The sequence below is a fragment of the Lygodium microphyllum genome, chromosome 26, assembly GCF_053477565.2.
Source record: "Lygodium microphyllum isolate KBCC chromosome 26, Lygodium_microphyllum_v1.1.10, whole genome shotgun sequence".
In the NCBI taxonomy this organism is placed as follows: domain Eukaryota; kingdom Viridiplantae; phylum Streptophyta; class Polypodiopsida; order Schizaeales; family Lygodiaceae; genus Lygodium; species Lygodium microphyllum.
Genome location: NC_141160.1, coordinates 73,482,565 through 73,505,518, shown reverse-complemented (window position 1 = coordinate 73,505,518; position 22,954 = coordinate 73,482,565). Strand labels below are relative to the sequence as shown.

The 22,954-nt window shown below is 39.8% G+C and overlaps 1 protein-coding gene across 1 annotated transcript in view; it reads right to left on the bottom strand.

The window, feature by feature from the left end:
- The window catches only part of QQT1 (P-loop containing nucleoside triphosphate hydrolases superfamily protein), a 58,875-nt gene extending 51,118 nt beyond the window's left edge, over positions 1 to 7,757 (bottom strand). Inside the window, exons 1-2 of the mRNA XM_087668441.1 lie at positions 7,378 to 7,757; positions 7,162 to 7,286 (exon numbers count right to left, since the gene is read on the bottom strand). Coding sequence (XP_087524567.1) covers positions 7,162 to 7,286; positions 7,378 to 7,469 — 217 coding nt within the window. The 5' untranslated portion in view covers positions 7,470 to 7,757. The remainder of the gene's footprint in view (positions 1 to 7,161; positions 7,287 to 7,377) is intronic.
- Between the last annotated feature and the right edge of the window lie 15,197 nt (positions 7,758 to 22,954).

The following is a 22,954-nucleotide window of genomic DNA, read 5'->3' as shown; positions in this document are numbered from 1 at the left end:
ATACCTCCAACACTTAGCAAATCACTATTTTGCAAATTCAACACACTGTCTCTTAGACACTCTTTGATATTGGTGCTACCATCATCTCAACCTGATTTCATGCCCTCACTCACACCTTGGGCTACGTGCAAGGATTGATTTGTTAGCCAATCATTTCCTGGACAGTCAATGCCACGTCAACACAATACGGCAAAGAAGGTGCCATGTCATCATTGCCATGTCAGCAGTGCAATTGGACTGCACAATCGGTTAGATTTCTGCTGCAATCGGTCAGATTTTTGCTGTCGGCTGCATTTAATGCAGCCAACCTGATGCTGTTTTTTTATTATTTCTTGGCTATTTATAGCCGGTTCCTGTGGCACACTTTATTATTCACTCTTCATGATTTCAAATTCTGATCTTGAAGATCTGTTGGCTTAGACACAGACTATGCTCGGGCTGACGGAGATCGAGGTCATCAAGTCGGAGACATACGCAAATATTTTCCTCTACCCCCTTGTGTATTTCTGCACTCTTATACAGCATATTGCACCGCAGATTTTCTACGTTTACACTGTCTCCTTTTCTCTCTTTGTCTCTTCTCTCTATGTTCACTCTCTCTCAATCTTTGTCCTATGCTTCCGCATCGTTGCACTGTAACATGGTATCAGAGCGATGAAGATGGACTGACTGAGGGCTGAACCTATCTGAAGAGGAGATTTCAGCGCAACACAAGGCTACGTTTCCAGGTTTCGAGGGTGAGCAGAAGGGCTGTGCATCGGATCAAGGCTAAAGCGAGCGTGGGTGTGCGGGAAAGGAGTCTAATCAATGAATTTGCTGCAGGTTGTTACTGTTCGAAGGGGAGAAAGGCTGCGTTTAAGACCTTCCATTGCAGATTTTACATTTTCATCACCTACGGTGGGTGAAGAAGGTTTGGGCAACGGAGGAATCAGTCCTAGAAGGCTGCGTTTTCACAATCAAAAGGGGCTGCTTTTGCGTTTGTGCAAGTATTGCATGTTAACATGTCTACAGAGACTGATTTGGAGTTCCAAGAGATTATGGACAAGAAGGTGCATGTCCTACCGGCTCTTCCAACGAATCAAAAGCTTGATGGTGACAATTACCGCATCTAGCGGGTGATGATGTTCGCCATTTTAGAGTCTTATGATTTGGCGGAACTGGTGATGGAGGAGATTAACACGCTCTCAGTGAGGGATGAGTCCAAACTCTCTTCCAATGCTCGTGCGGAGTTGACCAAGACCCAATCTCATTGGGACAAACTGAATGTCAGGATTCAATCTTTTCTGTTTCTGTCTTGCACCACCGCCATGATAGCTCACATCAAGCAATTGATGGTGGCTCATGAGATATGGTTGGAGCTTGACCAGATGTACAACCGGATGACCCTGATGAAGAGGATTTCTTTGGAGGTGTAGATGCGGACTTTGTCCATGAATAAGTCTTCTTCGCTTCGGAAACACATCAACAAGCTTTAGCAACTTCAAATGTAGGTTCAAAATGCGGGGAAGCCTATTTCCTCTGAATACATAGCGATCACTTTACTATCCTAGTTGCCGCCACGATTCGGTACTTTTTATTATGCTCTTATTGCTTCAGGGCGGGAGTCGACTCTTCAGTGGGAAGCGTTGGTTCCTATGGTCTTGGACCAAAAGAAACAATTGAAGGGACAGAATGCTTCCAAATCGAAGGCATTGGTTGGTCAAGCCTCTCACAAGAAGGGGAAGAACCAAAAGAAAAAGGAGGATAACAAATCCTAGAAGGACAAGGAGAAAAAATCATCTTGCCATATTTGTGGCAAGACCGGTCACTAGAAAAAGAATTGCCCCGACAAAGACAAGAAGGATACCAATAAAAAGGACATGAAGAACTCTGGAGCGGTGGCTACACCCTCATCAGCTACTTTTCTACACTTAGCAATCATTGAGAACTCTACACCGACAACTTCTGAAGCTGCGATGATAGCTCCCCAAGCTCGAGAGTGGATTGTGGACAGTGGTGCCTCACGGCACACGACTCCTTCCGTTGGTGTTGCCCATTTGTGACCTTCGCGTGGGCAAATTCTCATTGGAGACAACCCTTTTGTGTCTTGCTGTGCGGGGAGAGATGCAACTTATTCCGAATGGACGTGGTGGTACCTACACCTCTCAGATGTTGCATGTGCCAAGATTAGGGCATCATTTACTTTCAGTTCATAAAATTTGTGCTCTTGGCCTCTTGGAGGAGTTTGACAGTGATACTGTTCGAGTCCTTAATCGTGGATCGAGGAAGGTTCTCTCTGTAGGGTATGAGGAGAATGAAGTCTACGAATTGAAGTCTTCTTCAGCTCTTACTTCTCTTCTTCTTACTTCTCAAACACAGTCCGAGCTATGGCATGCTCGGTTTGGCCACTTGAACTACGAGTACCTTCGGAAGGCGTCACGAGGGTCCTTTGTTTGAGGCTTGCCGGACATAGTGGCAAGCCATCAACCATATGTCTCATGCATTCGTGGGAAACAACATCGAGATGCGATTCCCAACAAAGCTTCTAGGCAGTCTACTTCACCCATGAAGCTTGTATCTACGAATCTTTGCGGCCCGATGAGGACTAAGTCCCTGAAGGGAGCTTGTACTTCATGTTGATCGTAGATAACTACACCAAGATGACTTAGGCCTATTTCTTGACTTTGAAGTCGGAGGCTTTCTCTCATTTCAAGGATTGGCTTCTCTTTGAGGAGAACCGTTCTGGCCGGCCACTGAAGACCTTGAGTTCAGACAAGGGAGGTGAATTTATGTCTAATGAGTTTGCTCGTTTTTGTGTAGATAGGAACATTCACGAAGAGTTTGCTAACACCCACAATCCCCAAGAGAATGGCATTTTGGAGCGAAAAAACCGAAGTGTAATCGAGATGGCACGCACCATAATGGAGCACCGACAGACACCTCAGTTTCAGTGGGCCAAGGCAATGGCTACCGTAGTTCAAATCCTTAATCGATCTCCCACTTCGGCCGTTGACAGGATGACATCTTTTAAGGCTTACTTCGAGATTAAGCCTAATGTCTCTTATTTCAGGATCTTTGGGTGTGACGCTTATGTGCACATTTCGAAGACGCAGCGTAATAAGTTCGAGGCGACTTCCTGACGACAGGTTTTTGTTGGCTATAGCTCCCAATCCCAAGGTTATCGTTTGTTTGATCCCGTTAAGCGGGATGTCTACACGAGTCGAGATGTGCGGTTCGTGGAAGTACCGGCCACAGAGGGGGGTGAGGAGCACCCCGTTCTTGGAGATCCAAGGGAGAGTTGGGCTCCCAAGACAGTTTCTTTGGAGCCAGAGCCTCTTGATGGAGATTCTTCTTCGGATTTAAAGTCTTCTCTTCCACTGGTCACCCCCGAGGAGCTTCCGCCGGTAGATGTTTCCGACTCTTCTGCAAATCGAGAGCAACGGGGCAAGGTTCATCCTCCTCCTCGTTGGGCCCGTGACACCCTCCGAGATTCAAGGATCAAGGGGATCCCTAAGGAGTGGAAACCACAAGATGGACCGCAGATGTCACGAAAGAACTAGGTCCATTTTTCGGAGCTTGTTTGCTCCAACTATTGTTTGTTGGCATGTGTTATGCAGGATCGAGAGCCCACTTCAATAAAGGAGGCTTTGCAGTCTGATCATTGGCAGAAGGCCATGGAAGCCGAGTTGGAGGCTATTGAGAGGAATGGCACTTGGTCTCTTATGCCTCCTCCCTCTCACAAAAAGGTGATTGGTGTCAAGTGGGTCTTCGAGACCAAGTACCTTAGCGATGGTTCTTTGGACAAGCACAAGGCTCCCCTTGTTGCTAAAGGTTTTGCTCAACGCCCAGGCATTGATTTCCATGATACTTTTGCCCCCGCTACTCGTATGGCGACTATTCGAGCTGTTCTTGCCTTGGCTGGCCATAGGAGATGGCCTGTTTATCAATTGGATGTGAAGTCGGCTTTTCTGAATGGTAACTTGCAAGAGATCTATGTTGAGCAACCTCCTAGCTTTGGATCCTAGGATGGAAAAGTTTACAGGTTGAAGAAGGCCTTGTATGGCCTCAAGCAAGCTCCGCGTACATGAAACGAAAAGATTGACTCGTTTCTTCAGCCGAAGTTGGGATATCGGCACTCCAAGGCTGATCCACAGCTTAATGTGCACACTTCCGAGGTTGGTCGTGTGTTATTTGTATTGTATGTTGATGATTTGATTTTGACAGGGGATCATGCACAGAAGATCCGAGCGACCAAGACAGCTTTATATCAAGCATTCGAGATGACGGATTTGGGGCTTCTTCATTTCTTCTTGGGTCACGAGATTTATCAGTCTTAGAGGGGGATTTTCATCTCTCAACAGAGGTACATTCGAGAGCTCTTGGTGACTTTTTAGATGGGGACTTGTCGGTCCATTACTACTCCTATGGATCCGAATTGGAAGGCCACTTTACACTCATATTTCTCCCGTGATGGATGCTTCACGCTACCGTCAGTTGATTGAATCCTTGATTTGGCTTCTAAACACTCGTGTTGATCTTTGTTTTGTTGTGGGCCTTTTGGCAGAGTTCATAACGGAACCCAAACAAGTGCATTGGCAGGCTACCTTGAGGATTCTTTGGTATTTAAGGGGGACCTCTAACTTAGGGATTTCTTATCCCGCAATCCAATCTGGTTCTTGCAAGTTGGAGTGACTCGGATTGGGCTGGAGATATAGACCACCGACGGTCTACTACAGGCTATTGTTTTATCTTGGGTACAGGTGTTATCTCTTGGAGTAGCAAGAAGCAGTCCACGGTAGCCCTTTCTTCTACTGAGACAGAGTATCGGACTGCATCTTCCACCACATGTGAGGTTGTGTGGCTTCGAAGATTGTTGGAAGAGCTTGGCTGCCCCCAGACTTGTCCTACTCTTCTGGGGTGCGACAATGAGAGTTGCATTGCCTTGGTACGGAATCCAGTATTCCATGCCCGGACGAAGCACGTTGAGATCCAATATCACTTCATTCAAGAGAGACTTCTGGATGGCTTTTCTTTAGCAACATTCTAGATTCCTCAGTCTTTTCACCCGTCCAGGATCTGAGAGGAGATGTTAGCCAGTCATTTCTTAGACAATCAATGCCACGTCAACATAGTACGGCAGAGGAGGTGCCACGCCAATAGTACAGTCGGACTCCATAGTCGATCAGATTTTTATTGTCGACTGCATTTAATACAGCCGACCTGATGCTGTTTTTTTTTTTATTTCTTGGCTATTTATAGCCAATTCTTGTGGCACACTTTATTATTCACTCTTCAATGATTTCAAATTCTGATCTTAAAGATCTGTTGGCTGAGATAGACTGTGCTCGAGCTAACGGTGATCGAGGTTATCAAGTCAAAGACATACACAGATATTTTTCTCTGCCCCCTTGTGCATTTCTACACTCTTATACAACATATTACACCACAGATTTTCTGTGTTTACACCATCTCCTTTTCTCTCTCTCTCTCTCTCTTCTCTCCGTGTTCACTCTCAATTTTTATCCTATGCTTCCACATCGCCGCACTCTAACATGATCAACCCTCATCATTGTATTTAGCATTCATCTCCTATCAATGCAATATTTCTTCCTTCATCTTATGCTTTCTCTCTCTCTTTCTCTCTCTGTGTTTCTATTCCTTCTTACATTGCGCACTCTCATAGTTACAAGGTCGTCATGACCTCCATTAGGCATGGGCTCTCCTCTTGAAGAAAGAGATCTAGAGTATATCCCCTACTTTCAAACTACCTCTCCTACTTTGATGAAAGATATACAATTTTTTACTTTTGTCCCTTCTTCTTTTGTCTCACCGACTTTGCAACATTGTGGTAAAGATCAAGATAAAGCTAGAGTGCCATATGTTGATCATGGTAAAAGTCTCATTGAAGATCCACTCATGTATGTTAATACGATAAGGGGTGATTATAAGAAAAAGATCAATAACACTTCTTCTTCCTTTCCTTCTTTTAATTTTGATTCTCAAAGTCAAAAAGAGTGGTATTTCTTTTTCATTAGGATTTTTCTTCAACTATTTTTGCTAATACATCCTATTCTCCTCCCTATCCATACTATCAAACACTTGACAATTCTTCATCCTCGTCGACCAACTGACAAGACTCATTTTAGCAGGTCTAACTATACCGCTTGGTTGGATTTGATGAGGCATATTCTTGACTCGCAAAACTTGTGGGCTCTTGTTCAAGGGCTAGAACCCCAACCAAACCCACGACTTGTTCCACTAGAGGTTGTCTACTCATGGAAGGCCAAAAGTGTCTCTACTAATCAAAAACACCCTTGTGATATATACATGACAATGTGCTACTTTTCCCCAACAAATTCACCATATGCACCCCAAGGAAGAGAGTCACCATATTCACCATTATTTGAGGATATTATGCATTATTCCTGTATTGGACATGTCCTATTTGCTAGGGACTTCAATGCTGGCACAACACATAGACAAGTTCCCTACTTTGAGAGCAAGGAACACATGTATAGAGAGAGCACCAAAGGAGATGGGGCTCAGCCACACATCATAGGACATAGCTCGGTAAAGCATTCAGCATAAATTATCTATCTAGAAAAGACTATATAATGAAAGAAAATCATGATCTTTAAGTTTAGCACAAGCATGCCAAAAACCCCAAACTAGCACACATGTTCAAGCTCAAACCATTGTGAGCTGAACCTGAGTCAATATCCAAAGGAAGTAGAATGAAGGCATTTGCCACTACAAATAAGGAGCTGTTTACTTGCAATAGAGCATCTACTGCATATTGATAGAAAATTCTTTGGTGTTGAGCTGCACATGCATATAAGCATGCACACGTGCTCACATAGCAAAAGACAAGCAAAATGATTCGAGCATGTTGAGAAGTCAAAACGCACACATGTATGTACATGTGCAAATATAACAACTTGCAAAATGCTTTCACAGAAACCCCTTCGGGAAAAGGTAAGGACTCCATGAATTTATCTCACCGAAACATTAACTGTGATGTTCTTGGCTTTTTCAAAGAAACCTGAAACGGAACTAAAGCTCTAAGTGAACCGCCATTGATAGCCATCACAGATGATAACCCCACAAAAAGGTCGACACCTAAAAATCAACTTGGCATGATCATTTGTACTTGGATATAACAGTTGAGGCAATCCAAATTACCACCATTGGGGCCTAGCCCATGCTCTTGCATAACATCCTCTAGCTTGATAAGCTCCTCAATATTAACCGCGCATTCATACGGCAGAATGTCGTTCGCAGGGTCGAGATTCACCACTGCAACCTTCCTATAACACAAGCAAGCTATTCAGGCAAATGCCCTCAAACGAGGCTGAAAGCTAATACTACAATGAAACAAGGAAAAAAGACTGACTGAACCTGCCAACGAGTTGCAGAAATTGAGACATTCCATTGCAGTAAGTGGTCTTCCCTGAGCCGGGAGGACCAATAACAACTTGCCCGAAGACCATTTCAACTCTGAGAGAGAGAGAGAGAGAGAGTGTGTGTGTGTGTGTGCGCGCGCGCGTGTGCAGAGGCGAGCTGGATGGTGCCGACCAAAGAACTAACTCTGCGTGTATTATGTCAGAAATCCCAATTTTGAACTGATCGCATAGCAGCAGCCATCCATGATGCTACGCGAAGAAACGCATATGACGGGGCCACGACATACCCTTCCTTGTTGCACGATTATTCATGTCGAGCTTTCAGAGTGGGTTCTTCAGAGTCCGTTTTCTTCTTATGATGGATTTTTTGGTCCCGCCCTTGTACAGGACGACCATAGTCTTCAGGTGCAAATTTCAAATTTAATGAATAAAATAGCTCCCATCGAGACGTGGCCATTTAAACATACCTTCCAAATTGGTGATTTGGATTTTGAGAGACTATAATATTTCTTTCCTCTTATTTTCTTGCCTTTGACTTCTCTCTACTCTCTCCCTCCCTCTCTATCTATATCTCTCTCCATCAAAATAGAAGGAGAGACACGTTGTTAATTCTCTCTCCCTCATGCAATACAGAAGTGTGTGTCTGTGTGAGTGTGTGTGACAACAGAGTTAGGGACATTGTTAAACCTTTCCTTCTCTTTAAACAATAGACTTATCGGTCCTCCTTCTTAGAGTGTCACTTGCAGGCCTTCCCACTCAGCTCCTTGTCATACCCGCCAAGATGTGAGAGAGATTAATACCTGTTATAGTTATTGAGATGTGTGTGTGTGTGTGTGGATAATGCAATTTGATCAATTATACAATCAAAAGATTATGCAAGTAAAAGAACTAAGAACTTATAAATTAAATACAAACTTAATACAAATTGATTGATATTTCTTTTACACTATGTTTTTTAGTGATTTAAAACAAATTATACAGGTATGTTGCTTATCGTGATTTCTATGTTAAAATTTTGACTTTTATTTAAAAATATGTTATTAAATCTTGTTTGATAGTAAATCTAATAAAGGGGATTCGTAGACAACCAATGGATTTTAATGCACCTCAAACGTTATCACCTTAATCAACCAAGAATTTTAACATTGATATGTTAGACAATCATTGAATGCAAATGAGGCCACCCCCTTCTTATTAAATCTTCTATCTCCTCCCCCTTGTGAATAGGGTGCGCTTCAGGCAACCTCCTCTCCCCCCACTCCATCTACTAATGCGCCCACCTAACGACCTTGAAAGGCCATGCACACACACACACTCTCTCTCTCTCTCTCTCTCTCTCTCTCTCTCTCATGTAAGACTAAAAAAAAAGCAAAAAAAATATTTTATTTCTCTTAAATTGAGAATTTAATTAACTAATTAATCAATAGTTATTAATAATTAAGTAACTAAAAATTTAATTAAGCATTAATAAATTAGTTAATTTCTAATTTTTAAAGTTAACTAATTAACGAGTTAATTACTATTTGATAGTAATTAAGTAACTAATTAGTTAATTAACTTATTAATTAAATAATTAAACATAGAAAATAACTTATTAAGTAAAAAATTATTGAGTTAAAAAATAAGTGAATAAAATTAACTATTAAGTAAAACAACAAATTAACCATTAAGAATTTAATTAATTATTAACCAAATTTACTTACCAATCAATCTATTAATTAATTAAGTAACTAATAAAAATTAAGTAATAGCTTTTTTTAACAACTAATTAATTAATTAATTTTTAGATTTAATTATTAACAAGTAATTAATCAATTAAACAACTAATTAACTAATAAATTAATAATTAGTTAATAATTAATTATCTAATTAAAAACCAAGTAAGTTATTAAGTAATCATTTAACCAATTAGAAAATTAATTATTAATTAATAAATCATATTATATTTTATATTCGTTACTTAGTTAAATAACTAATTACTTAAAATTAATAATTAATTACTTAGCTAGTAAAATTATATATTGATCGATTAGTTGAAATTAATAAGTAATTGCTTAAAACTTAATAACTACGAACAATAAAATTTAGTAAAAACCAATGACTAGTTACTAAAATTAATTAAAATTTATTTAAATTAATAACTAATAAATAATAATTGATTTTTATTAATTATTTATAAATTACTTAAATAACCTTAAATAGTTATAAAATAGTTTTTAACAACCAATAAATATATTTTATTCAAGTAGTAATGGTTAATGGTAATATTATGTATTTATTTCATTTAAAAATACTAAATTAATTAATGGTTAATGGTAGTTTATTAAATCTTCTATCTCCTCCCCCTTTTGTATTTATGTATTTATTTCATTTATTACTCTATTAATTTATTAATTAATTTTTTATTAATTTAATATAAATTAAATAATATTTAACAAGATGGTATCTGTTAGTTTGTTAATTAGATATTTAGTGTATCAATCAAATTATATAAATTAAATTATTAATTAATTTCTTAATTGATAATAGTTGACTTGTTTATAATTCATGTATATTAACTAGCTTATTGATTAATTAGTTATTATAGTAATCAATTAGTATGAAGTGAACCGCCGGTATATTAATATTACTTAACTTGTTTATTAATTTATATATTGCTATTAATCATTTCATATAAATCAATGTATTGTAATGGTGTAAGAGAGGGGGATTTAATAATGGGAAAATACTAGCTACATTAGCTGGTATATAAGGTGTTGGGGATTTGATTTTTGGCATCAAATTATAATACAAGTCTCCTTTCATCTTCATCTCTCTCTCTCTCTCTCTCTCTCTCTCTCTCTCTCTCTCTCTCTCTCTCTCTCAGCTTTCGTGGCTTCTTTTTCTCTTTCTGTCTTTCTCTCTCCTCATCACGGTCTTTCTCTCTCTTCTGGACTCTCTCTCTCTCTCTCTCTCTCTCTCTCTCTCTCTCAAGTGGTATCAAAGCTCTAGTTCTAATCCATTTAGTTACCTTATATGCTTAGTTACCATCCTTTTCTGTTTAAAAATCCAAGAAGCTTCAGGTACACAGGGACAAGCACTAAAATGGAGGAGCACTGAAAGGCCAGAGGTCAAAAACTAGGAGGACAGCAGTCAAGAGCATTAATGAAGTCCTTAGACCAAGTTTGGAGGCTGGAAGATTGGATTTGGTAGCTCGTGGGTAATTTTGGGCCAAATTTGAAGGTAAAAATCTCTAAAAACACTGGTCACACAGGAGTTAGAAAGAGTTTAATCTTGGTTACTTTTCACATGGGTCCTTCTCTCTCCTCATTCTCAAGCTCTTGCCAACTCCCATGGAGGAGAAACACTATGGATCCTCTCTACCTCAACCCCAGTTATCTTCACCACTCCTCCAGAGCTTCACAGGGAACCTAACCATCGTTTCAAGCTGTCCAAAGACTGGTTTGACCCTCCCTTTCTCCCCAGGCAGCAGCTCGTAAATTTTGGCGCAGATTTAGGGACTACAACCTGATTAGACCAAGGTCATCTCTGCAGCTTCTTCTCCATCTTGGCTTGCTTCTACAACTTCTAGTAGGCGTCCTTGACAAGGATAAAGCCTCCTTCTCATCTCCTTGGACTTCCTTCAACCTCTGAAACCCTAACAGGTGCAGGCCATGGACAGCCATGGATTCTTCTTCAAAACACACTGATTCTTGAGGGCCTTGCCTCTCTTGGTGCCAAGAACTTGTGTCTACAAGAATCTTTGAAGAAGCAAGCATCAAGAAGCCCGTACTTGAAGATGGAGGTAAGAATGCAAGCTGGACATTTGGGGCAACCATGGCCATAGACCACGACCTTCAATTTCTTCAAGTTCTCTTCAAGATTGGGTCCCGAGGCTTCAAGATTGGACTCCTTGCCATCAATGGAGCTTGCTACCCAATTGGAAGAGCTTTGGAGCACGTGAAGGCATTATGGGGTGAGATTTTGGGGCATTCTTCTTCTATTACCTTCAAGGCATGCTGAGAACTACTGAAGTTCAACCCTTCATTCTCCCATTGAAGAATCAAGCTTGAAGGCTTAATTCTTGGCTAAAGTTATCATCATGGAACTAATGGGAGCATTAGAGAGCAATCATAGGACATTGGCCATTGATTCTCACCCTGTCTTCACCAATCAAAGAGGTAATTGACTCTTGAACTCTCTTCTAATTCCATCCTCTTGCTGAGCCTAAAAGCCTATTGTTGGAAGAGATTCAAGTAGTCAATCGTGCATTTTCTTCAAGATTTCAATGCTTACATGCTGCTAATTTAATTTCAGTCCTCTCTTAGGCTTCCTTGCATTCAGAATTATCCATTCTATGCTGAAAATTCTCACTAATGTTTACTAATTGCCTCACCCTAACCTCTTGACTTGTGATGATTGTTTGAGCACAAATTAATCTCTGAAATCCATTGTAAATGAGGTGAGTTAGCAATGAGTCACTGCTCGGTAAGCCCTCTCCTTATTCCCAACTCAATTCCATGCACTTCATGAAAAGAATTACTTCCAAGCCACCATGCATAGCATGCTGATTACTTAATTAATAAATGTATGCCATATATACTCTGGGTGAGGAAAAAGCTCAATGCCAGGTGAGGTAGCAAGACAAAAGAGGGGTAACCCCCCCTTGCCATCAAAGACCTTGAAGGGGTGCACAACCCAGCCCGGGGGGAACTTCGTCTACCTCCCGGTGATCTAGAGCCCGAAGTTGCTTGCAAGTGCAAGTATCCACTTAAAGAACCGAGATATTGACTTGGCACTGATGTATGGATGTATTATTGGCTGCAAATGTATGGAAATTTCTATTGAGGATGTATTTGTAGACATGAGAATACATATGCAATCAATGGTAGTGAATACAATGCTTGGGATGTATGGGAGATGCCTATGCATGGGAAAATTATGCTAAGAGATGTTTATGACATGCTCAATTTTGGAATACGAGTACAAGTAGTGAATTTGGATGGTTGGGCAATGTATTATGCCATGTGGGATGACCCTTCCGTCATGCATTGACAAGTTGATTCCTTGCAATCCCTTTCTTGACCCCCGCAAGGTGCTGTAAGCAATCTACTTGCATTTACAGAAGTGTACCTACTCCCGGGAACTGAGATGCAGGTCTTGCAGCATGCCCACAGGTCCTATTAAGGAGTTTGATCAAATTTGGAGCTCTAGTTGGACCCCACAAGATACTTACAGGTCAAAATAGGTCTCCTACAGGTGTAGAAAGGGTGTTGGACTGCACAGTACAGTAGTACTTTTCTTATTACTGAATTTTCTATATAAAACCTGGGAGCACATATGCTCAGTTCGAAGAGGGCATCCTTGGCTTCGACTTGAACAAAACCATGGCAGGGAATAAGGGAAAAACTAAGGCAAATGATGACCTTCAACAACAAATAAGGAATGCACGCACCCCGAGGACTGAAACTAACCTTGAGGTGGAAGATGAAGATTATTCTCATGACGTGAGGAGCCTCAGCACGCTCACTACCACCCTAAATTCGCATGAGACAAGGCATGCTGAGAGGCATAGAGAATTAATGGAAGGCATTGGTCAAATGAAGACCACTATGGACACCCTTGTTGCCCAGCTCACTGTGGATGGAATTTCAAATGAAAGGGAAGGAACACGAGGATAGATCGGGTATGCATGCTGAACGAGTGACAAGCCCATCAGTGAATGCAGCAAATATGAACTCCCAAGGCATTTTGGGGAGAGTGGGCATCCCTAACAGTACTTTTGAACAGGGAGAGCCTTCACATAGACAAGAGGAGCCCATGAACAATGCAATGAGGGGCAATTTCAGTCATCACAAGGGCCCATGCCATCTATGCGAGTTCAGTCATCTTTTGGCAGAAATTTCTCTAACAATGGTTCATTTTTGGGTAGCCACATGGATCAGCCTCAGTTTAGATATATGGGACAGCTACCTAATCATGAAAGAGAGCTGAGAGACAATATTATTTTCTCAAAATTCAATGGTCAGTCATCATCTCCAACTGAACTCGAAGAGTGGCTCTCCAAGCTTGAAGATTATTTTCACATCTTACCTCGTAGTGATGACCAAAAAGATCCATTTTGCAACAATCCACTTGGAAGGATTTGCACATACATGGTGGAGGTACATTAAAAGAGAAAATCAGCAAGTGAACTCATGGGAAGTATTCAAGGCACTCACGGTACAACTATTTGTCTCGCCGGTGGAGAAAGAAAAGCTTGCCCGCCAATGGTATGGCCTTGAACAATGTGGTCTTGCTGTCAGAGAATACACAAATCAGTTCCTCAGCCTTACCATGTATGTTGAGCCTATTAGTGATAATGCCAAGTTACACAAGTATGTGTATGGGCTGGATCCCCAACTCTCGGATGATGTTTTAGCTCAAAACCCATCAGATTTGTTCAAAGCTATTGAATTGGCTAAGATATACTCTCGCAAGTATCACCGAGATGCTTCATTTCAGCATGGACAGTAAAGAGGGGCATCTCAGCCAATGTTTGGGCAGCAAAGAGGACATATGCAGTCATATTTTGGACAGCAATGAGGTGCTGTAAGGCCAGCGCAATTTGGGGCAAGTTATGGTGGTGGTAACATGCCATTCAACACTCCAAAATCCCCACAAACCCCACTTTTAATGCCTCAAGTCCACAAGGTAATTTAAAGAGCAACAAATAGCCCAAGAAGGGATAATAGGCAAGGGGACAATAGAAATAAAAATGCTTCAACCTTTGGTAGTCCAAAGTCCATTCTGATGGATTTGTATAAAGAAAGAAAAGAAAAAGGGCTTTGTTTCAAGTGTGGTGAGAAGTATACCGCTGATCATGCCTCAAAATGTGCTTTTAGAAATGCTAAGGCACGGGTTCACAGCATGTTGGTATTTGAGGACTCAGAGGAGGACCCTGAGGATGCACATGCTTTTATGATGATTGCTGAAACACGTGATGTTGATGAAGAGTTTGGTCAAGAAGAGTTCTTTGACCCTGCTAACTCTTTTCCTTTTGACCTCGGTGGCCATGTATCACGAGGTATGGGTAGAAAAATTGAACCACATGCTGAAATACATGATGCCACTGCTCATATCATATCTATGGATGCTTGGACAGGATCCAGAAGCCCTAATACATTGCGTATTAAGGGCCAAATTCATGGGAAGTATGTGTTTATACTCGTAGACAGTGGTAGCACTCATAGTTTCATTAATAGAGCAGTCATGGACAGGCTAAAGTGTTTTCCCACTGATTTACAACAGCCATTGAAGGTGCAAGTTGCCAATGGGGATGAAGAAATTAGCACGCAAGTATGCCTTGCTGTTCATATTCAGCTTGCTAAAATTTTGGACAGCAATTGGATTTAATTGCATTGGAAATAGGGCCTATAGATGTTGTCTTGGGTTGTGATTGACTGAAAAATTTGGGCACTATAGCCATGGAATTATCCTTGCTGTATATGGAGTTTGTCAGTGCGGGATAGCTCATTCACTTGCAAGGAATTCAAAATGATAGTGAATTTCAACTTATTACCAACAAACAACTCAAGAAAGAGTTCAAGAAACGGTCCCAAATCTTTGTATTGCAATTAAATAAAGAAAATTCAGATCGCTCCACTAAAACAGTAAAGAATTCAGCATTAAGAACTCTTTTAGAAGAGTACAAGGACCTCTTCCAAGTACCTACAACACTACCCCCTAATAGGGCTGTACTTGGTGCGATATACTATCTACCGTGTATTTCATGGTTTCGTAATGCCAAATCTGATATTTGATATTCTATTTTGCCATGATTTGCATTGTGCGTATTTTCAAGTTTCTAATTTTCAAAGTAGTTTTGTTGAGGATAAATTCAACGCGCAATCACGCAGACATCGGTGATCAGTTGTACATGGGCCGATGCACTATATCTTTACTATATTTATCAGTTTGGCAATACTATATCCAATATGCGATATTCCAATTCGACCCATGACTTATTTTTTGTGAATTTTTAAGTTTTTAATATTTCACATAGTTTGGTTGACAACACATTTAATATGCAATTGTTCATACTCGGTGGTGAGTTTTTTTGTTATTTAGTGAAGTATAATCCAGAATGCATTTTCAAAAAATGATTAAATCGTCAATTTTACAAATCGAAATCTCGTGAAACTTCACCCACATGCCTGGCATCATAAAACCTCATGGATATTAAAAAATTGGCCCCATCAAAAGCCTCTAGGACACCTGTCTAGAGGCTAGTGTCTGGGGCACCCTGAATGTGGGGATTTAGGGTCCCAGACGCCAACCTCCGGATAGGTGTCCTACAGACTTCTGATGAGGCCAATTTTTTTTAAGGTAGTTGATGTGTTGTAGAGGAGTCTGCATGTAAAATTTCATGTCAATTGGATCACTCGTCATTATTTTCCAAAGCTTGGATACATAAATTCGAGTTTTGCTATAAGTTTAAAGTTTCACCCCATTTTACACATTTCACTTTTGAGTTTTGAGTTTTCTCTCCTAGAAGATATGGCACACACCAAGCAAGCGGCCCGGAGACACCCCCCTAGAAATCCCATGCACATGCCACCTCCCCTAGCTCCACCACAACCACCACGTCATCGCAAGCGTCGATGGAGGCCAGGCACATTGGCTCTTTGTGAGATCCGCCATTACCAGAAGACCATGCACCTCTTGATATCAAAGGATCCATTCCAAAAGCTAGTGCGGGAGATTATGAATGGCATACTGATTAAGACCAACAGGAGATACTTCCCAGATGGATCACGCTTACAACAACTCAATCGTTGGACTTCCCAAGTCCTTCTTGCACTACAGGAAGTTGCTGAAGCTTACCTCATCGACTTGTTCAGAGACTCGGTCTATGCAGCAGTGCATGCAAGGAGAGTCACCGTCATTGTTAGGGATTTGCAACAGATAGTGAGGTTCTTTTGACAATGGAAAGATAGTCCTCATGGATATTAACAACGATAGGGGTGTACTACTAAAACATATATGGAATGTAGCTTCCAAATAGATTTTGTAAAACCCTAGTTGTAATGGATCCCATGTAAAATGTTATGAATATGTATACAGATTTTTTGGCGTGTCTTATTTTTATTTATTCACTTGTTATTTGTTTTATTTATGTATTTGAGTTATTGTTACATGTGTTTGAACGAATACATGTTGTGCACGAACTCGATAAAGCACTACGTATTAAATTTAGGGTACAAATCGTGTTGAGTATAAATTGGATAAATAAATGTAACATTCAAGTAAAAAACAATAATAAATTATGTGTATGACAACTACATTGCACGCAAATCCAGCAAATATCAATTTTCATTACTTCAAGAGCAGATTACAAAGTGCAATACATTGGTGATAAGATATCATTTGGCAATAAGTACATCTACTCTCTCATAGGCTTCTTCGAGCTACACTCCCCATGGTCATAGGCTATTCTTGATCATAGGCAGCAACACATTTTTCCCTAGTAGTTCCTGCCTAATGACATTGGGGACTTGAACACAAGCAATGATGCCACGGGCCACTATGGAAAAAAGTGGCCTAGACCTAGTACTAGAGAATAAGTAGAGGAGCTTCGAACGTCCCCAAGCAACACTCCTTTCTCCAAGCTAGAGTTCGTCGGGATGGCCATGAAGGGCCCGACCTTTATTAGTGCCCTCAACTTCAGGAAATTCTTAGCGAAATCCGGAGAGCATGTCTTATGAAATACAATAATGTCGCTCACAAGCTGGCCGATATACTCCTTCAATGGTGAGTCCTGTACCCTTCCTTAGCTACTAGATCAGTCACCTTATCTAGATGAAAATTCATCTATATAGATAATGTCCTGCATCACACGAGTTGCAGACTCACTGTGTCACACTCACTATGCATGGAGTGTGCTAAAGATATATACATAAGATTCACATGAAAATTTACCAGTAGCGCCTTTAGGGCATCAGGAGCATGGAGATAAATTTTGACAGGATCTGCCCCCAGAGCAGCCGTGGCTGGAGGCTCGTGTTTGGGGGACTTAAATTTGCAGGCCCGATCTTGGCAAAATTTTATCTCCATGCTCCCGATGCCTTCGAGGCCCTACTGGTAAATTTTCTGTGAATCCGATGACATTAATCCGTTAACATTACCTTCTCTGCATCATCTATCTGCTACTATAATGGAGCATCCAAATATGCTCCAATTGGGCCACCCTCATCTCTCTCTTGGGAAGATATTATACAGTTAGGTCGAGGTCCAAAAATTCTTTCTTGCAATCGCTCGAACTCCTCATCTGTGCTAGGGCATCTTGTATATCAAAATCTATAAAATCATCAGGTGCATCACGCACCATGATGCAATATAGTTATTCTTCTCTTAGTTCCAAAATTTCTAATACGTCTTGCATGAGTAGATATTCCACCCCCTCGATGATGATAGCATGGAGAGAAGCGAGGGGTGGCTCATTGCTTGTCGGTGTCTCATCGAGGCAAGGAGATGGGTGCACAATGGCTAAGCTTTATGCTGCCTCTACGCTTGGATCAAGTGCGATCTCTTTGAGCTCTCTCTTGAAATACTCTAGTTGTGGTTGAGAGGGTGTGTCGATCTCTTTGTCATTGTTCTCTTGCACCTTAGTGCACAAAACGTATATGGCAAATGCTGCATCCCACTCGATGAGATCCATCGTGGCGTGGTCCTGGGATGAGGTGGGCACTACTTTGGCGCGCAGAAATGTTGCCCCACATGAATGAGGGCTTGATTAATCACCTTTGCATGGCTCAATCCAACACGTAAACTATATAAGAAATCTATGGGGACCCATCTAAGAGTAGAGTTCGAATAGAGCAGGTGAGAGGGTTTGCCATATCACAAAACGATGCCACTATAATAGAGCTAGGGTCTATGGTAGAAAGCGAGCTCTCTAGACTCAAGGTCATGCAAAACCTAGGGTATATTTGGTCTCCTATGTGTGCATCGTGTGTGGAGCTAATCCAGGCGGCGGCTCAAGCGAGAATGGTAGCCATGGCACACAAAGAGAGAAGGAAGGAGAGCACAAGTGTAGAGAAGTAGAGAATGAAAGTGAAAATGAGTTTGGAGTTATAGCTTTTATGTATCTAGGGTTTTAAATAAAGATTCTTTTTTAACCCTAAAGTTTCAAATTAAAACTTTTACCTTAGTTTATTTATTTCAATACTTTAAAGTCACCGTTAAAATTACTCATACAGACAAACATTTCGTTCTACATTATTATATCCTCAAATATACTTGGATTGTTGAGTATATTCAAGTCCAACTAGAGAAAATATAGAAAATTTTAAAGAAAAGAAACCTAAAAGACCTTCAAAATCTCTTGGATCCAATTTAATATTTAAATTTAAGAAATGAGTAGAAGAGATGAGCTATAATATATCATTATGCAAAGACAATATTGCATAGATTATAGACCTCTAGCAGCCTACAATTTAATTATGATTTTAACCAGCACGATTGACTAATTACTGTATGTATTAATTGCACGCTTAGATCACAGTAAACTAAGATTATCTAAATTTAAAGTACTCAATTTTTTTAAAAAAAGTTGATATTTCTTCTTTATAAAAAAAATTACAAGGATTCCACTATCTCAAGGATATGTGGAGAAGCACATTGTTTACATATCATGAATTGCTCACTACAAATCCAGACTTTTCTATTATCTAACTTGAAATAAAAGTTGCAGAGGGGCTCATTGGACGTTAATTGGATTTCTTGTCTTGGAAAAAAAAAGGGCCAATGACTCTCTGCGCTAACCACAAAAGGATTATGACCATTCCACAAGATAACCACATCTATGAGAGCTGTATGTGTCTCATCTCAAGTATCTTGATCCAAGTTGATCCACTCCCCTCGCAAAAGTTGCTATCTTCTATATTGAAAGTGAACGCATAGAATTTGTCTAGCAATAAAATACCTGTAATAAAAATAAAAATAATGATAAGTAAATGCAATTAACACAACAATTGATCTAAGCAAGACCTATGTTAATTAAATCAAGGCATTCAAAGTAGTAAAAAAGATTTACCTGAATGTGAGATCAGATTGGTTGACCCTGCACTCAATCGTCTCATCAAAATCTGTTCTTTTAACTTGCCAAGACTCACCCAATAGTAGCTGACTCATCCATTCCTCGGATGGACACTTGCATTGATAAGTAATCTTTGTTTTCTTCAGAATGTCACATGAACCAAACAAATATGCAAACAATGAGAATGGAATAAACCAACTAAGGTGCACATCTTTGAAGCCTGTGGTGGGTTTCATAGCACTATTGATGTTAGATTTTATCTTGGACTTACATGCTCCTGACAACTCCAAGCTACCAATCAACCATTCACCACCACTAGATAGTGGTAGCAATGGGACATGCTGCAATCTCTGGCTTTCTACTACATGCAATGAATTATAAAAAAAGATATTTTAAGTTGCAAGTTGACTTGCATAGTTATTATCATAGATCAAAGAACCTATGTCTTCATGCCAAATGTGTATCTTGCCGCTCAAACATTCCACATTCTACCATTCATGCAAAGTTGATGGATATAGAGCTCTCAGTAAAACAAGATTGAATTAGAACACTACAAAGATTTTTAAAAATAACTCTAATGCAAAAGAATAAACAGTGATAAAATTTAAAAGCTTACCATTTTGTTTATAATTTGCAATGTAGTTCTTGTTGTGTATAGAGATTTGTTTGTGCGTATAAACATGTTGGATCCACACTTCAATTATTGTACTTGTTCCATTCAACACTTTTTTGAACTCTAAAATTCTACCTTTTCAATGTTTGCTAGGGTTTGCAACATCTTGACGCTTGACCTTCAGGAAAGAAGAAGCGGGGAAAGAGATGATAAATTTGAGTTCTGCCTAAGAAAGAGGGGAAAACTCAAAAGGGGAGAAATGAAAAGTCAAACATAAAAAAATAGAAAAATAAAAATTCGAGTCACAAACTTCTAGGAAGTGTCATCATTGTATTCCCCACATTTTTTCTTATTTTATTATTGAGCAAAAGTTTTGGGCCAAGATATGGCTAGAAGATTCATGTTACATGAATCTGGAATCTCAGCTCTCTCATTGGTTAGGTCTATATTTGTTTATTCACTCCTTAAGGGGCAAAAAAGAGAGTCCATATTTCTCCTAATGTTCACAAAATATTTATTTAGCATAACTTCATCTAATAATTTTCTCACCACAATACAAAGTACATTAGAATTCTTCTATCTATCTACTAGGTATAATGCGATCAATGTCACACATAGTGCTACATATAACAAGTCATGGATCATACAACAATTAGACGAAATCTACAAAAAATAAGTAAAGAAAAAAACATCTTATTTTTATAGCGAGTTCAAATAAGATACCATAGCACCATTATTCATGTAGATATTGAAAGCATTTTATCATGGTTTGAGAGAAGTACTACCATTATAAGCATTGAATCTATCTTGTAAGGGTCTAGCCATTGCCACCAATAAAAGGTCTATCTCATTACATGTGTGCACAAGTAACTTCAATCTAGTATCCTCCTTTCATTAGAGTTATAAAGCATTGGTCGCACTCACTCATTAAAACCAAGTTCAATAATTTATGTTTATGTTAAAGCATTGTATGTGGGTTCTCGTAAGGGCCTAGACATTTCCACTAAAGAGCATTGCTAGACCAATCTAATCTCATTGTAAGTATGAAAAAGCAATTTTAATCCATAAACCAACTCATCCTTACTACCCATGCAAAAAAGTGCAATGGTGATATACACTCCACACATGGTCAACACAAATGACCTCCCTTCTCATACATAAAAGACTTTAGAATATAGTCATCAAAGGAGCATTGCATATCTTTTCTACTACTCAATAAGAAGGAGCTAAAAGAACATAAAACTACTACCCCCATTCCACATTGATATGTTTTCTTCTTAAGACCCAAAAAAGGGAGTGTATCAAAGGTAAACTTGAGTAGATGCATCTTGTTTTTCCTAAGGGTTGAACAACATCTTCAACAAAGAGCACATCCTTTCCACCAACAATGATGTAGCAAAATTATCAAGTCTTGTATCTATACTCTCATTGACATATTCATAACAAAATTTCTGTCCTTATCATCTTGTTTTGTGTGTTTTTTAAAAAGGTCTTCTGAGATCATAATCCAAGAAAATCCTTGGCTTAGTATGTACATAGTGTAATAATATATTTGAACGAAATAAAACAACGAGAAGTTGACACTTTCACCATGGATTTTGGCATCTCCAAACGAGTCGTTTCATTTTTCTATGAAGTGTAAGACACTATACATTATTACGCTCAATGCCTCTGTTTTACCATAAAGCACTACAAGGGAATGGGGCAATAGCGACGACCATTTGTGACACAAAAAAGTGGTGTCACTATATGCGTCACTAATTCTAATAGCGACGCACATAACGATGCGAATAGCGATGCAAATAGCGACCCTAATAGCCATGCTGGTCTGAGAAAAAAAGTCTCAAAAACTTGAGCGTGACATTTACTGAGAAAACATTTGTGAGAAAGAATGAAAGAGAGAGCGAGAGAGGTTAAAGCTTTGAGAGGGAGAGGGAGAGAGAGAGAGGGGGAGCTCATCACTACCATCATCGGCACCACCATTATACATGAAGAAGAAAGAGAAGTGTGCAAGGGAAAATGAAGGGAAGGTGTGAAGAGAATGTACAAAGGGTTTCATCTTCAGGCCTTTGAGGTTAGTACATTGCCTCTTCTTGCTTTATTTTTGTGTTCTCTTCTTTTCTTTTTTTGTTTTTCTTTGCAAAGAGATGCATGGAAAGATAGGGAGGAAGGGAGAGAGGGAGAAGAAGGAAGGGAGAGGAAGAGAGAAAGAGGGAGAGAAAAAGGAGAAAGTAAACAAAGAGAAAGAGGAAGAGAGAAATGAGAGATGAAGGGAGGGAGAGAGGAGGACGAGTGAGAGAACAATGAGAGAGAGAGAGAGAGAGAGAGAGAGAGAGAGAGAGAGAGAGAGAGAGAGAGAGAGAGAGAGAGAGAGAGAGAGAAACAAAGAGATGAAACAAAGAAAGGAAAATAGAGAGAGAAAGAGGGGGAGAGAAATAGAGAGAGGGAGAGGGAAGGAAGAGAGGAGGAGGAGGTAGAAAAGAAGGGTGAGATAAAAAGAGAAAGGAGAGTGAAAAGGAGAGAGAGAGAGAGAGAATAGAGAGCAAGAGAGAGGGAGAGAGAATTAGGAAAACAATGAGAGAATGATAGAGAAGGTTAAGAAAGAAAAGTAAAGGGAGAGGCGAGAGAGAGAGATAATGAGAGGTGGGGTGACATTTCTTTCAATATCTTTGTTTTTAAATATTTTTATTTTATATCTTTGATTGTCTTTGCAATGAGATGTGTTGAGTGTGAGAGTGGGGAGGGAAGGAGGGAGAGAAATAGAGAGAAGAAGGGAGGGGAAGGAAGATAGTCTTGTGGAGAAATAAAAAAGGGAAGAGAGAGGGGCTTCATAAAAAAGTGTCGAAACCTGAGCATGGCATTTTACAGGTTTGTAAACGAGAGAGAGAGAGAGAGAGAGAG